Raw genomic sequence first — 13,065 nt, forward strand, 5'->3', positions numbered from 1 at the left:
CTCTCAAGAATTTAATCAAGATGCTAGTCTTTTCCATGCTAACAAATCATGCAATTCCCTATGTGCAATAAGAATATGCACTTTCATATATAATCATAAATGGTAGGGTCACAACACAACACTTTTTAGAAAAACATAGTTCCACCATTAATTTTCCAAAATGTGTTTGACCCAAAAATAATGTTTATGCAATATGGTTATTTTCCAAAAATCCCATTAAAAAGCTACTTATCTCGTGTCAGGGGCGAAAAAGTTTTCCTTTCGACAAATGAGATTTATGTTGGGTTGGAGGCCTAAACCGAAACTCGACAATGGGCTTAAAGCATGGCCCAAAGGCTATCGGTGAAGTTTTTGAAGAGTTCGCCCTCTTTTTATACCTTGGGCCTAGGATGGGACTAACGAGAGTTATGAGATGCCCCAAAAACACTTCCTACAGTAAACACATCAGCATAATAAAAAGCATATTGCAACAAAGAAATAACCCAGCGGTAAAGTATCCCAGTGGTAAAGTATTCCAACGGTAAAATGAAATGAAGCAGGATAAACCTCCAACCATTAACTATTTCACAGATTAAGGAAAGTATCTACATCTTCAAACTCATCATCCATGGACTCCGGAGAAGAGTCTTCTAATACAATAATATGAGGGAAAAACTCTATAGTAATAGTCACGTCATAGCCTTCAATAGTAAATGACTAAACAAATATCATAGGTTCCATTATAGCAAGTAATGAGGAAACTTAGTGTGAGATGAAGGGAGAGAGAGAGAGAGAGATTCCAGCTAGCGCAGCAAGATCATTGTGATGCCAAGGCATGCTCATGGATACAGTATATGTTGTGAGTAGTGAGGGCCATTTGTGGGTAATATGAGTAGTGAGAGAGAGTGTTCAGTAAAGCTGCTGGAGATAGATGAGTGTTTATAGATAGAGGTATGAGGGGTATTTATGAGCTAAGAGCTGGAGAACTTAGTTTCTAAGCTTGCAGCTAAGAACTCAGTGACTCAGAACTTTGCCAGAACTTAGAGAAGGCTAAACAGAGAAGTTAAGGAAGAACTCTTTTCTATTAGTGTGTGTTTTAGTCTGTGTTGAAGTGTTAATGGAGAGTTCCATTTATAGTTGAGTTTAAGGGGGTAATTAGCAAATAATCTCTGTTAAATCATCCTCAATTTTCAGAAAATCCTTAGAGAATCATTCCTAGGATTTGGCCAAGAGTAGTAAACTCAACTTTAGGAGTTTTGTCCCCGGACGCTTCAACTCCTAATCTCAGCCCACCATCCTCACCAATACTTGACGAGATGGGGATTCAACGCAAACCAAAATCTAGTTTATTGGACTTAATTGAGTCCCAACTGGGGAGGGATGCACCTGTGAAGGCAGCCCAGATTAAGCCTCCCACTCCCCCTCCTGCTTTGCCTTTCTAACATGGATCTGTCGACCTAAAGAGGAAGAGGGAGAGCAAAGGCAAGGAGGTGATGGACGCTAGTAAATCCCACCCCTCTCAAGAGGACGATGCTCAGAGGGCGGCTAAGCAGGCCAAGGTGGGGCAGAGGGGTGTCTAGAGGAGAGGTGGCATTCAGGCCGAGCCTTCAGCCTAGCTTCCCGCGCCAATGTTGGATAAGGCCCCTCTGCTAGTTGATATCTCCATTAGGGACTTCCAAGGAGGAAAAGTCGGCTATGTGGCCGATGCGGTGGAGCAGGCTCTACTGCTCCTCAGGGACATAGCCAAGCTACAGTCTATGAGGAGGCATGAGGTTTACCTTAGCCTCAAGAGATATCTAGCCATGGTATGACTAGCCCTTTTTTGTTCTCTCTTTTCTTCTTTCTTTAATCACTTCCCTTATTTTCTTTTTCTAATCTTTCTTTCTTTCCTTGGCAGGCTGTTCTGGCCTTCTTCCTGGCTGAGGAGATGACAAACTACTGCCATCAGTAGATGAAGGAGGAGGAAGGGAGGCGTAATGCCGCCGTGGAGGCCTTTAACATGGTCGAGAGTAGCATCCAAGAGCTCAAAAAGAGGTTGCATGAGGAGGAAAAAGAGAGAAAGTATGCAGCAGCCACTCTTAAAAACACTGAGAAGCAAGCTGAGAGCCAAAGGCTGCTACTTCGGAATGCTGAGGATCAGCTGGCCACCTCTAAAACTCAAATTGCTGCACTGAAGAAGAAATTGAAGGAATTCGAGAAGGCCAAGGCCCTAGCTATGAAGGCCAAGGTGGAAGGAGAGCAGCATGGATACGATGTTAGGATGGCCGAGACCAAGGACGCCCTAAAGGCTGAGGTCCCTGGTGTATGTAGGACTTACTGTGCCCTAGTATGGGATGAAACCCTCAACCAAGCCGAGGTTGAGGCTTCTTCCATGCTTAGGAAAGCAGAAAGTGTCTACTACCCTCCAGCCATACGCCCTTCAAGCTCTTAGGACTCTAACGCCAACCCGGCATCCTCGGAGGCAGGTGAAATCAGCAGCCCACCCAAAGCTCCTCCTGCAGCCAAGACTTCTTCGATGGTGGCAAAGGACACTACAAACACAGGGGATGTCCATAAAGAAGTAATCCAAGGTGTTGACCTACCTCCAATCGCCCCAAAGGATCTCTCTAAGGAAAAAGAAACTTCTTAAAACATGGAGCTAGTGTTGGCAACTCTCACCATACCCCTAAAAGAGGATCCCAAGGACAAGGCCCAGGTGTCCACCACGACAGCAAATACTCAACCTCCTAAGAATTCAAAAAAAAAAAAAAAAAAAAAAAAACTTGTAATAAAAATGAAGCAACAGGTTGCTTTTTTTTGTTTTTTTTTTAATTTATTTTTACAACTTGTACTCAGCTTGCCTCTTTGTATTTGACCTGCCTTATTTTAAGACTTAATTTTTAGTTCTCCACACACTTTTTAAAATCTTGGAATCAATTTGGAGGGTACTTCACATACCATGGCTATAGTCTATAGACATATTAAGTTTTTTTTTTTTTTTTTAAATCCATCATCCATAATAAGTTTTTTTTTTTCTTTTTTTTTTTTTTTTTTTTTTTTTTTTTTTTTTGAGAATTCCATAATAAGATTTAGAATATGAGCACAGCAATGACAGAACCACATGTGTACGTACTTTGTCTTAATGGTGGTGATGCTTGAACTAACATTATTTGTCATTAAGAAAATGAAAAGGTTTATTATTAGTTTCTTTCACACCAAAAAATAAAGCTTTATGAAATTAGACACTAAGAAAATGAAATTATCACTACGTGAAATTTGAACTGATTCAATAACATAAAATTGCAATGAACAAATCCAAGCAAAACACTGTATAAAGTGTAAAACACCCCGCTATTATTAAATTCTCATACCAATTTTATCATTTTACAAAAAGCACATGAGTTGCTCTAGCTCAAACTGAAGAACAAGATTGACGTCATCATCAAATTGAAAAATAAAAATTATATATATCCAACAAACATAGCACCAGTTACTCAACAAGCAAAAGTATACACTGTTTTTAAGAAGTAACAAAACGAATTTTCATGGTCAAAGCATAATTAACAGAGAAAACCCGTAAAAGTGAGAGAAATCCTAATTCCACCATAAAGGGGTGTTTGATTCACCCTAATGTGCCCTTAATGTGATGTACATTACTTTAATGTGACATTAAAATGTTTGGTTTGTGTAGTTTTCTCTAATATTATTATAATCTAAGATTATAAAATATATCATTCTGGATTATCTTACATTATTTATTGGTGGGAATGTAATAATAAATTTTTTTTTTTTTTGAGAATGAATGTAATAATTTATTGAATTAACAAAATGACAAAGTTTAGTTTCAAAATTGGTTGTAGCCTATGGCTACAATCTTACTCAATAAAATAAATATTATTACATATTTTAAAAATCTAACCGTTAAATTAAATGTTCTTTACGCTCTTAATACACTTCAAATTTTGTGTCAATCATATATTATTGATGACATAACTATTGATCTTGAATTTCTATATATTTTGCAAGTATTGAGAAAATAAAAAAAAGATGTAATCCAATGATGAATTTGTCAAAATTCATCTCCAATAAAAAAATATACTGAGTAAGATTGTAGCCTTAGTCTACAACAAATTTTGTAACTAAATTTTGTCCTTGACAAAATTGCCCATACTAATAAATTTTACTTTACTCATGACAATGACTAAAATATCAAGAAAACCTTTAAAATACCCAATAACTTCTAAAATGACCAAAATACCCTTAGAATCACCAAAATGACTAAAATGCACTGCAAATGTCCAAAATATCCCTAAAACCTCCAAAATGACCACAAAATGCCCATAACTTTTTAAATGACCAAAATACCCTCAAAATCTCTTAAAATACCTAAAAACCTCAAAAATGACCAAAATACCCATGAAACCTCTAAAATAACGAAAGTACCCAAACCTAAAAAATTACTAAAATAACCCAGAAACCTCTCAAATGACCAAAATACCCCCAAAACCTCTCAAATGAGCAAAAATATCTTGAAAGCTCTAAAATGATGAAAAATACTAAAATACCCTGAAAACTTTAAAATGACAAAAAATACCTCGAAACCTATAAAATGACTAAAATATCTCAAAACCTCTCAAATGACAAAAAGTACCTCAAAACCTCTAAAATAACCAAAATACCTCTAAAATCTCTAAAATAACGAGAGAATAAAAATCCTGAAACCACTATAATGACCAAAATACCCCCCCTAAAACCATTAAAATGACCAAAATACCCCCAAACCTGCAAAATGATTAAAATACCTCCAAAATCGCAAAAATGACAAAAATGCCTCCAAATCCTCTAGAATGAGCAAAAAAACTTGAAACCTCTAAAATGACCAAAATACCCCAAAACCATCCAAATAACTAAACTAACTTGAAAATTTTAAACTGGCCTAAAATACCTAAAACCTTTGAAGTAACCAAAAGTTTTAGGTTATTTTATGTCATTTAGTGGCTTCAGGGGTATTTTGGTCATTTTAGAGATTTCAGGGTATTTTCTGTCATTTTAGAGATTTTTGGGTATTTTGGTCAGTTGAGAGGTTTCGTGGGTATTTTTTTGTCATTTTGAGGTTTCAGGGATATTTTGTTCATTTTGAGAATACGTGGGTATTATGGCCATTTTCAAGATTTTAGGAGTATTTGGGACATTTTTGAGGTTTCAAGTTATTCTAAAGAATTTGAGGGCATTTTGGTCATTTTGGTGGGGTTTTTTTTGCTCATTCTATTGGTTTCAAGGGGTATTTTGTCAATTTTAGAGGTTTCAAGGCTACTTTGGTCATTTAAGAGGTTTTGGGGTATTTTTTGTCGTTTTGAGGTTTTGGAGATATTTTGGTCATTTTAGTGATTACGCGAATATTTTGGTCATTTTAGAGATTTTAGGAGTATTTTGGTCATTTTAAAGTTGCAGGGGGTATTTTGGTCATTTTTTAGATTTCAAGTGTATTTTTGAGGTTTTAGGAGTAATTTGGTCATTTTGGATCATCCAGGGGTATTTTGTAGTTCAAGGGTAATTTTGGCATTTTCTTGGTGTTGAGGCTATTTTCAATCAATTTGCTATTACAATAATTTAAATTATTGTGGGCTGTATGTTACCCTGTTTCTTAACATGAGTAAACTCAACATCAACAAACTGGTTAGCTAACATCTTCGCCTCATCAAGCAGGTGTCCGAAGTCTACCAGTGAAGAATCCTCACTCAACAGGGCATCAATAGTATTTTTGGAGTTGCCTTCAAGGACAATGGAAGATAGTCCGAGGTCAAAAGCAAACTTAAAGGCTTTTTTAGTTGCAATAACTTCCATTGCAGTAACCGAGAAGGGCAAAGGAAATTTCTCCACCATGGATGCTACCATACGACCATTTTCATCTCGGATAATGACGCTAACACTGGCCAAATTTTCATCTCGAAAAACTGACCCATCAAAATTTACCTTAAGTTTTGGCCAAGGAGGGGGTTTCCAGGTGATTAGATAAGGTGCTCGATTGTACTGGTCCGTAGGTTTTGGGGGGATGGAACGGACATAGACGGCTCTAACAAACCGAGCCTCGTGAAAAACTTGCTGAACTGGAAATGGTTTAGAGCTAGTCCTTAGTACATTCCTTCGGAACCAGAACATCCAAACAGTTGTTGAAAAGAGCGGACTTGCACTGAAATTCCAGTAAGGATCATGAGTCCATACCGATGAGAGGAAAAGGCAAGACCAAAGCACGTGAACCACATCTTCCGGTGCACATTTGTAGTGATCGCAACAATCATCAGTAATAACCATTTTGACGCTTAAGATTAACCTTTGTTGGAATAGAATTCTTGATGGCTCTCTATAGCAAATTTTGAACTTTCGGTTGCACCTGTAAACCCCAGACCTTCTTCCATAATGTGTTATCCTCATGTTGGTACTCATGGTTATCGAAGCATTGTGATTTATAGAGAAATCAATATCTTGATTTCACTGAGTATGTACCCGATGGAGTAAAAGGTCAATAGAGCTTGTCTTCCATTGATTTGCAACTCAAGGGAATGGATTTAATCAGTGCTATATCTCTAGGGAGGAAAAGCTCAAGTAGCCAAGTTCCACTCATTAGTGGCTGGATCAATGAGGGACACAACCTGGGCTTCTTCAAACTCCGATGCAGCTGGCAAGGAGATATATGACAAAAAGTCTGAAGGCAGCCACAGGTCAGACCATATCCGAATTGAAGTCCCATCTACCACCCTCCATCTCATCCCCTCTTTAAGCACTTCATCTGTTGCCTCCATGAAAGAGCAATGAGGAAAGAATTTGGATTTGAACACTCTATAGAAAAGTGAATTTCTATTTTGGAGCAACCTCCGAGCTTATTTTGCTAGGAGGGCATCGTTGAATAATGCTAGGTCCTTAAAACCTATTCCTCCCTCACTCTTGGTTTGCATAGCTCCTCCCATCTAACCCAATGAATTTTCCTACGATCTCCTCTTTGTCCCTACCAAAATTTACAAATAAGTCCCTCAATCTCATTGCACAATCCAATGGGAGTTTGAAACAATTTATGGTATAGGTGGGGATAGCTTGAACCACCGCTTTAATTAGGATTTCTCTACCAGCTTAAGAGAGTAGTTTTTCTTCCCACCCTTGAAGTTTTCTCCATACATGCTCCTTGATGTAATTGAAGCTAGCTTTTTTGTTCCTTCCCACTAGAGATGGCAAACCCAAATATTTTTCATAATTCCGAGTCTCCACCACTCCCAAAGTATTTTTTACCACCAATCTCCGCTCTTCACTAGTGGACTTGCTAAAGAAGATGGTTGTTTTTGCCTTGTTAATTTGTTGACCCGAGCTCATCTCATAGACTTGTAAAACATCCAAAATATTTTGGCACTCCTTAGTATTGGACCTGCAAAATAGCAAACTATCGTTTGCAGATAAAAGGTGAGTAAGTGAGGGGCTTCTACTACCATGGGAAAAGCCATGAATGTCTCCTCTCAAGGCCGATTGGATGAGTAAGCCATGGAGCCCTTTCGTGCTTAATAGAAACAGGAATGGTGAGAGGGGATCGCCTTGCCTTATACCCCTTGTTGGGCCTTAAGGTAATGTGACTACATGAATACAAGATTATAATAATATAACATTACACCTTAATGTAAAATCAAGTGAACCAAATGCCCTCGAAATGCAATGCTACACCATGAAACTCACTCAAACCTCCCCAGTTGGAAAATTTTAGTATAATCGAGTCAAATCATACACTCTCAGAGTAAAATAAGTTAGCAATTAAGGAATGAATCCCTACCTTCCCTATCCCATTATCTATCTACTGAAAAATTAAGGAATGAATTAATAGATGCTTAACAATCTCACAACTATACTTACACATACACCGCCAATTCACCACGATGAGATTTCTGTTGATCAGATTATCCATAATTTAACTAACGAATTATCAAAAAAAATAATTCATAATTAATATTCTCCAAGGTAATTGTCCAAACAAAGAAAATAACCTTCCCAGGCACCATCAAATCTAATCTACCGCCATGCTTTGACTTCCTAATTCCTACACAATACATCATTCCTATTAGTCACTGGCATGTTCCTATATAGGAACTCCAAAATAGAATAGACTGTTTTTAATTCTCAATCTTGCTACACATGAATATACAGTAACATCTTTATATGCTACGATTAATAAAAATGGTGTAGGAACATCATTCCAGAAAAAAAGTTACTCCCACTGTCCCACATTTCTTTCACATACTTTCTCATGTATCTCAAGTATTTCCCTTTTTATTTCCGATTTTTTTTTTTTAATTTAAATATAATTCCATGAAAAAGCTGACAGTGAGGGTTAAGTTCTGGCATCCTTGGATCAAAAACAAAAGGCTCAGACTGCTCTGTAGGATGTGTAATGTATGAGATTAGTTATTGAATACACACACACAAGCAGAAAAAATATGGTTGACACTATATTAAAGGTTCAACTTCAAAACTTCCAATTTCCAATAAGGATTTAGACTTTGTACAATTAGTTCAAGGAAATACAATCAAATAAAAGAGAAATTAGCATTGTGAATAAACACACATTTACATATATATCATCCCTATTTGTTTTCATTTCCTCCCTTTAGAATTAGAGGTGAAGGTACTACCAACGCAAAAATTAAAAAGAGATGCACTTTTAATACCTGACCCATTAACCTCAACAACCACAAAATAACAAGTGAAATACGTGGTTAGTATGGAGTGAGTAACAATGTCTGCCATTTATAGAGCTCTACAATAGTCACCTATGCAAGTGCCAGTCCAATTCCCTGTACATCACCTCTTGTTTCTACCACTGGAGATTCAACCGTCGGCTGCAAGAACCGGGTATAGTGGAACTCAACTTGTAGCCTGTGATGAAGAGGTGCCGATTTGATCAACCCCTTCTTGATATCAGCCTCTAATTCCCTTATGGGAATTGCAGCCAAGAAGCTCTTAATGTACTCCTTGCATGATTCCTTCCCTCTGCACACAATCTCGTCTTCTCTCACACTGTCTTCTGAATCATTAGACTGGAGTACCATAGTCCCCTCGGTGGAAGTTTCCTTGCAGCTAGGTTGCTCCTTATCACTGGCAGGTTTTCCATCTGATTCTTGACTCTCATTAGGTAATCGAACAATTATTGTGTCTTTATCAAAGTTCAGGACATATGCCTGGTTGCACCCCTCATAAAGCCTCTCCCCCAGGGTGTCGATGATATAATAAGCATTCTGCTCGACCTTTAGGACAAAGAAGTGGTCATTCCAACAGACAATGTAGACCAAAGGATCACCATTGCTAGGGCAATTTGATGCAGCAAGGCTAATCTCATCCCATATGCTGTCAATGGACATGGCACCATGAAGGAAATCAAAACCCCCCCCTTCCAGTCCATCTGGATGGAAGAATCCTATAAAGGACTTTTCTGGAACTACAGAAAGAGGACGAATTTTAGCTTGGAGAATGGTCTCGAGATCAAAGTGTTTGTCAGGGAATTGCTCTATGATGACCTCATCCTCACAAAGATTTCTCCATTCTAATGATCCATCTCTAATCAGGCTGTCAAATTCAGACTTGATCGGCATCTCATCTCGGTTGGAATGCAACCAATCAGCAATGACTGCAACCAGAGCTGTACATGCACTCTCCCCAGCAGCCCGTTCACTCCTTTGATCAATTGAAGCAAAAAAGACTTGAGTTTGGAGCTTCAATTGTCTGTCACGGCTGGTTACTTCCTTACTCTCCCAACTACCTACAGCAAATTTGTCATCACCAAATTCAGATATTGATGATCCATCAGTACTGAACCCGTCTTCGGTCTTTTGCCACTGCCATGAAAAAAAATGGCATTAGTTATATTTAAAAATTCATATAATTTATTTTAAGAGAAGGGCAACGCAGAGGGGAAGGATTGGGGAGAGACAGTGACTACTAGTACCACAACCGCTGCTGCTGAAAAAAATAGTGAAGCAAAGGTTTGATACCTACCCCAAAACTGGAATCATCAGAAGAGCTAAGCTGCCTACGATCATGATCAATATCATCCCCACCCTCTTCACCATAATGCTTTTTCAGAAGAGGCTCCCCTTTGGCTTTAGTAGACCTGAAGCTCAGTTTTCTCTTCCTCCAAGAAAGGATATTGCGTTTTGAACTTGACCTCAGGGTCTGTTCAGAGGTTAATGCATGTGCATTCTCATTATCATAGCATCCCACAGTCAATTTACGGTTGCTGTAATAGATCAAGCATTCATCTTGACCATTGTTTATCATATTGAAGGATACTATTCCTCCAGCACAGTTTGCTGAGGCCAAAGTTTCATAACTGAATGGCTGCCTAATGCTGCAATCATCCTTAATCTCCTCTGATTGCCCCTCAGCATCACCATCATCATGTGAATCTGTGTCAACGGGATAATTGTACTCAGCATCTGCACTTCTTTCAGAGCACCTGCCATCGCTGCCCTCTTCTTCACGGCTAACCTTCTTTGCTCTTCCTGCTGAAACATAATCTGTAAAGAGTTTCACTTTTCTCAGTCCAGCTTTAAGGGCAGAGAACTCGTCTTTCTCACTTGAGTGGGCTTCTGCATAACAAGGTGACAGTGGAACGCACACTATTGATCTCTGCACTGCATCTGACGGTTCTTGAGCACTTATCAATTCCAATAAACTGAGAGATAACTGCATTATAGATAAACTTGGGATGAGACCAACAAATTTCCCAGATGCAAAGGGACATTTAGAAAAGAGATGAATGATAACAGAAAATCACATAGAAATCCCAAGTAAAAAATAATACAAGGCACTTACAGAGAGTGACGGACTACATTCACTAGTTCCAACAGGAACTTTGACAGAAAGATTGATTTGAATCTCCTTTCCATCAGCTGAAGAAGCATATTCTGCTAAGTTTAATGATGCAGTTCCAACAACAGGAACCCTGTTCCTGGACTCTTCGTTCACACCCTAAATTTAAACAAAATGAATTGAAACACTGATATCAACAACAAACCAATTATCCAGGAACAATGAACTAGACCAAAATTAGTCAGTGACTTTCCTGATGAGGAATTGAATATTAAAATTATTTTTTACCCTTTTGTCCAAATCCATTTATCACAAATTCATTAGAAATTCTTGCTCTCTGATTATATTATTAAAAATAAAAAATAATTTTGGGGAACTATATTGGAAGGGAAAGCAAAGAAAAATATTATTGTTGACAATAGAAAAAGTAAAGAGTTAATATCAATCTCATTAATTAGCATCTTTTCTCACCCGTTATTTATATATATTATTTTGGAGAGTGTTGCTGGGGGAGGAGGGTTTGACTTTGATAACCATTTTTTTTTTTTTTTTGGGTGAATTTTTTACTAGTCACCACTCACCAACCATTTTCTTCCCAGAAAAAACAATGTTGTGAATTACAAAATTCACAAGAACCCATTCAGAATATCTAGAAAAAAATCAAAGGCCTTCATTAATGACTATTGGCACACCTCAACAGCCTTAGATTGCAAATAAGACATTCTAAGTTTGAAACCCTTGGAAAGAGTAAAGAGACACAGAACAAAATAAAATAAAATATAATCTTTTTTTTTTTTTGGTTAACAAAATAAAATATATTCAGAATCACAAGAACCTATCCACCCTTACCAAAACCCAAAACAAGAAAATTTGGAAAGACCAAGGCACCACAGCTATCAAACATGAATTTAACTAACAGAATTTATACTCCAAAAAAAAAAAAAAAAAAACCAGAAATTCTGTATTGCATCAAGAGTCAACCCTTCAGAAAACCAAAAAAAGTAAACAATATTATGAATTACTTCCAAACTCATCCAAATTCCAAAGCCTAAGAAGAATTGTTACATAATAAATAAATAAAATACTAAAACCAAAAAAAAATCAAGAAAGAAAGAAGGAAGAATCACAATCAAAGATGAGAAACTCACATTGAACACTGTAAATGAGACCTCCCATGGATTAAAGACAGCCTCCTTATAGTAGGAGAAACTACACACACTCTGAAACCCCTCGTTCCATTCCACCACCCCATCATCTCCAACACACACATTTTTTGTTAATTTTTTCTTCACAGAGCGCCTAAGTGAGCCCAAAGCTATACCCTTCTGACCTTTCCACTTAATCTCACACCCCAACATATTCTCACCCTCAGATTGTGCTAATCTTAAACCTTCCAGCCGTCGAATAACAATTATTACTTCGAATTTCTTCGAGTGGAATGGTGGCCATGAAGGCCACCTTATGAGCTTCACCACCATTTAGTTTTGTAAAGAACCAAAATTTAAGGAATTTGAAGAAGTGGGTGTTGGAGTTTTTGGTGTAGATAATAATAAGGATTTTGTTGTAAGAGAGTTGGAGACTTTTAAGGAAGTGGGTGTTGTAGAAACAGAAACACACATAAATAAAGATTCTGAGACGGTTTGAATTTGGAAATGAAGGTAGGATTAAAAAGGTGGGAGTTATTTTGAGAGAGAGATAATGACAACTGGAATTTGAAAGTTGAAGGAAGATTCAAGGAGTAAATAAAGGAAGAGAAAGTAGCAACATGTATTTATAACTGGAATATGCTAAACATTGCTTTTGCTAAGTAAAACAATTTGAGAGAGAGAGAGAAGAGCCGGCTTGGCTGTAAAATGAAATCTACCTAAGAACCAACGTCTCTGTTCCACAGTTCCAACTAGAACGTAGTTTGGCTCGTGTGTGATGTGTCCTCCTTCACTTTGCTGTTGTTAATTATTATCTCTCAATGTCAACCCTGTCACAAACTCACATCACAATGCTTCATTTCTCTCTCTCTCTCTCTCTCCAGTTGGATTCTGGTTGTTTGCACTTTGGACTTCCACTGACCATTCAAGTTTATTTTCCCAAAATGCATTCCCTATTCTTAGATAAAAATCTTTTTTTTTTCCTATTTTTATCAATTATATCTGAAAATATCCACTTCTAATTATTTACTCTACACTCTGTTTTATTTAAATTTTTTTTTATTTAAATTTTTTTTACTATTTCTTGCACTTTTCAAAATATTAAGCGTTCTTTTTAGAA

At 37.3% G+C, this 13,065-nt stretch overlaps 2 protein-coding genes across 2 annotated transcripts; both read right to left on the bottom strand.

Annotated features, from left to right (window-relative positions):
• Positions 1–2,406: 2,406 nt before the first annotated feature.
• Positions 2,407–6,270, bottom strand: LOC115985378. Its single transcript, XM_031108319.1, has 2 exons — positions 5,595–6,270; positions 2,407–2,510 (listed from the first exon to the last, which is right to left on the bottom strand). The coding sequence occupies exons 1-2, from the start codon at positions 6,268–6,270 to the stop codon at positions 2,407–2,409; spliced, it is 780 nt and encodes a 259-aa protein (XP_030964179.1).
• Positions 6,271–8,514: 2,244 nt separating this feature from the next.
• LOC115983892 lies at positions 8,515–12,820 on the bottom strand. Its single transcript, XM_031106749.1, has 4 exons — positions 11,949–12,820; positions 10,804–10,959; positions 9,985–10,674; positions 8,515–9,824 (listed from the first exon to the last, which is right to left on the bottom strand). Exons 1-4 carry the CDS (start codon positions 12,276–12,278, stop codon positions 8,763–8,765), a joined length of 2,238 nt encoding a protein of 745 aa, XP_030962609.1. The 5' UTR covers positions 12,279–12,820; the 3' UTR covers positions 8,515–8,762.
• Between the last annotated feature and the right edge of the window lie 245 nt (positions 12,821–13,065).

This window comes from Quercus lobata, chromosome 4 (assembly GCF_001633185.2).
Source record: "Quercus lobata isolate SW786 chromosome 4, ValleyOak3.0 Primary Assembly, whole genome shotgun sequence".
Lineage (NCBI taxonomy): Eukaryota > Viridiplantae > Streptophyta > Magnoliopsida > Fagales > Fagaceae > Quercus > Quercus lobata.

What these genes read in the sequence shown, in the direction of transcription:
- LOC115985378 (XM_031108319.1), bottom strand. Translation starts at nt 6,270, where the DNA reads ATGGTTATTACTGATGATTGTTGCGATCACTACAAATGTGCACCGGAA. An exon ending in TACTCATGTTAAGAAACAGG is followed by an intron (nt 2,511 to 5,594) that starts GTAACATACAGC and finishes CTGTGTTTGTAG; the next exon opens with TGTCCTTTGCCACCATCGAA.
- LOC115983892 (XM_031106749.1), bottom strand. Translation starts at nt 12,278, where the DNA reads ATGGTGGTGAAGCTCATAAGGTGGCCTTCATGGCCACCATTCCACTCG. An exon ending in TCTCATTTACAGTGTTCAAT is followed by an intron (nt 10,960 to 11,948) that starts GTGAGTTTCTCA and finishes GTTTAAATTTAG; the next exon opens with GGTGTGAACGAAGAGTCCAG. An exon ending in CTGATGATTCCAGTTTTGGG is followed by an intron (nt 9,825 to 9,984) that starts GTAGGTATCAAA and finishes TTTTCATGGCAG; the next exon opens with TGGCAAAAGACCGAAGACGG.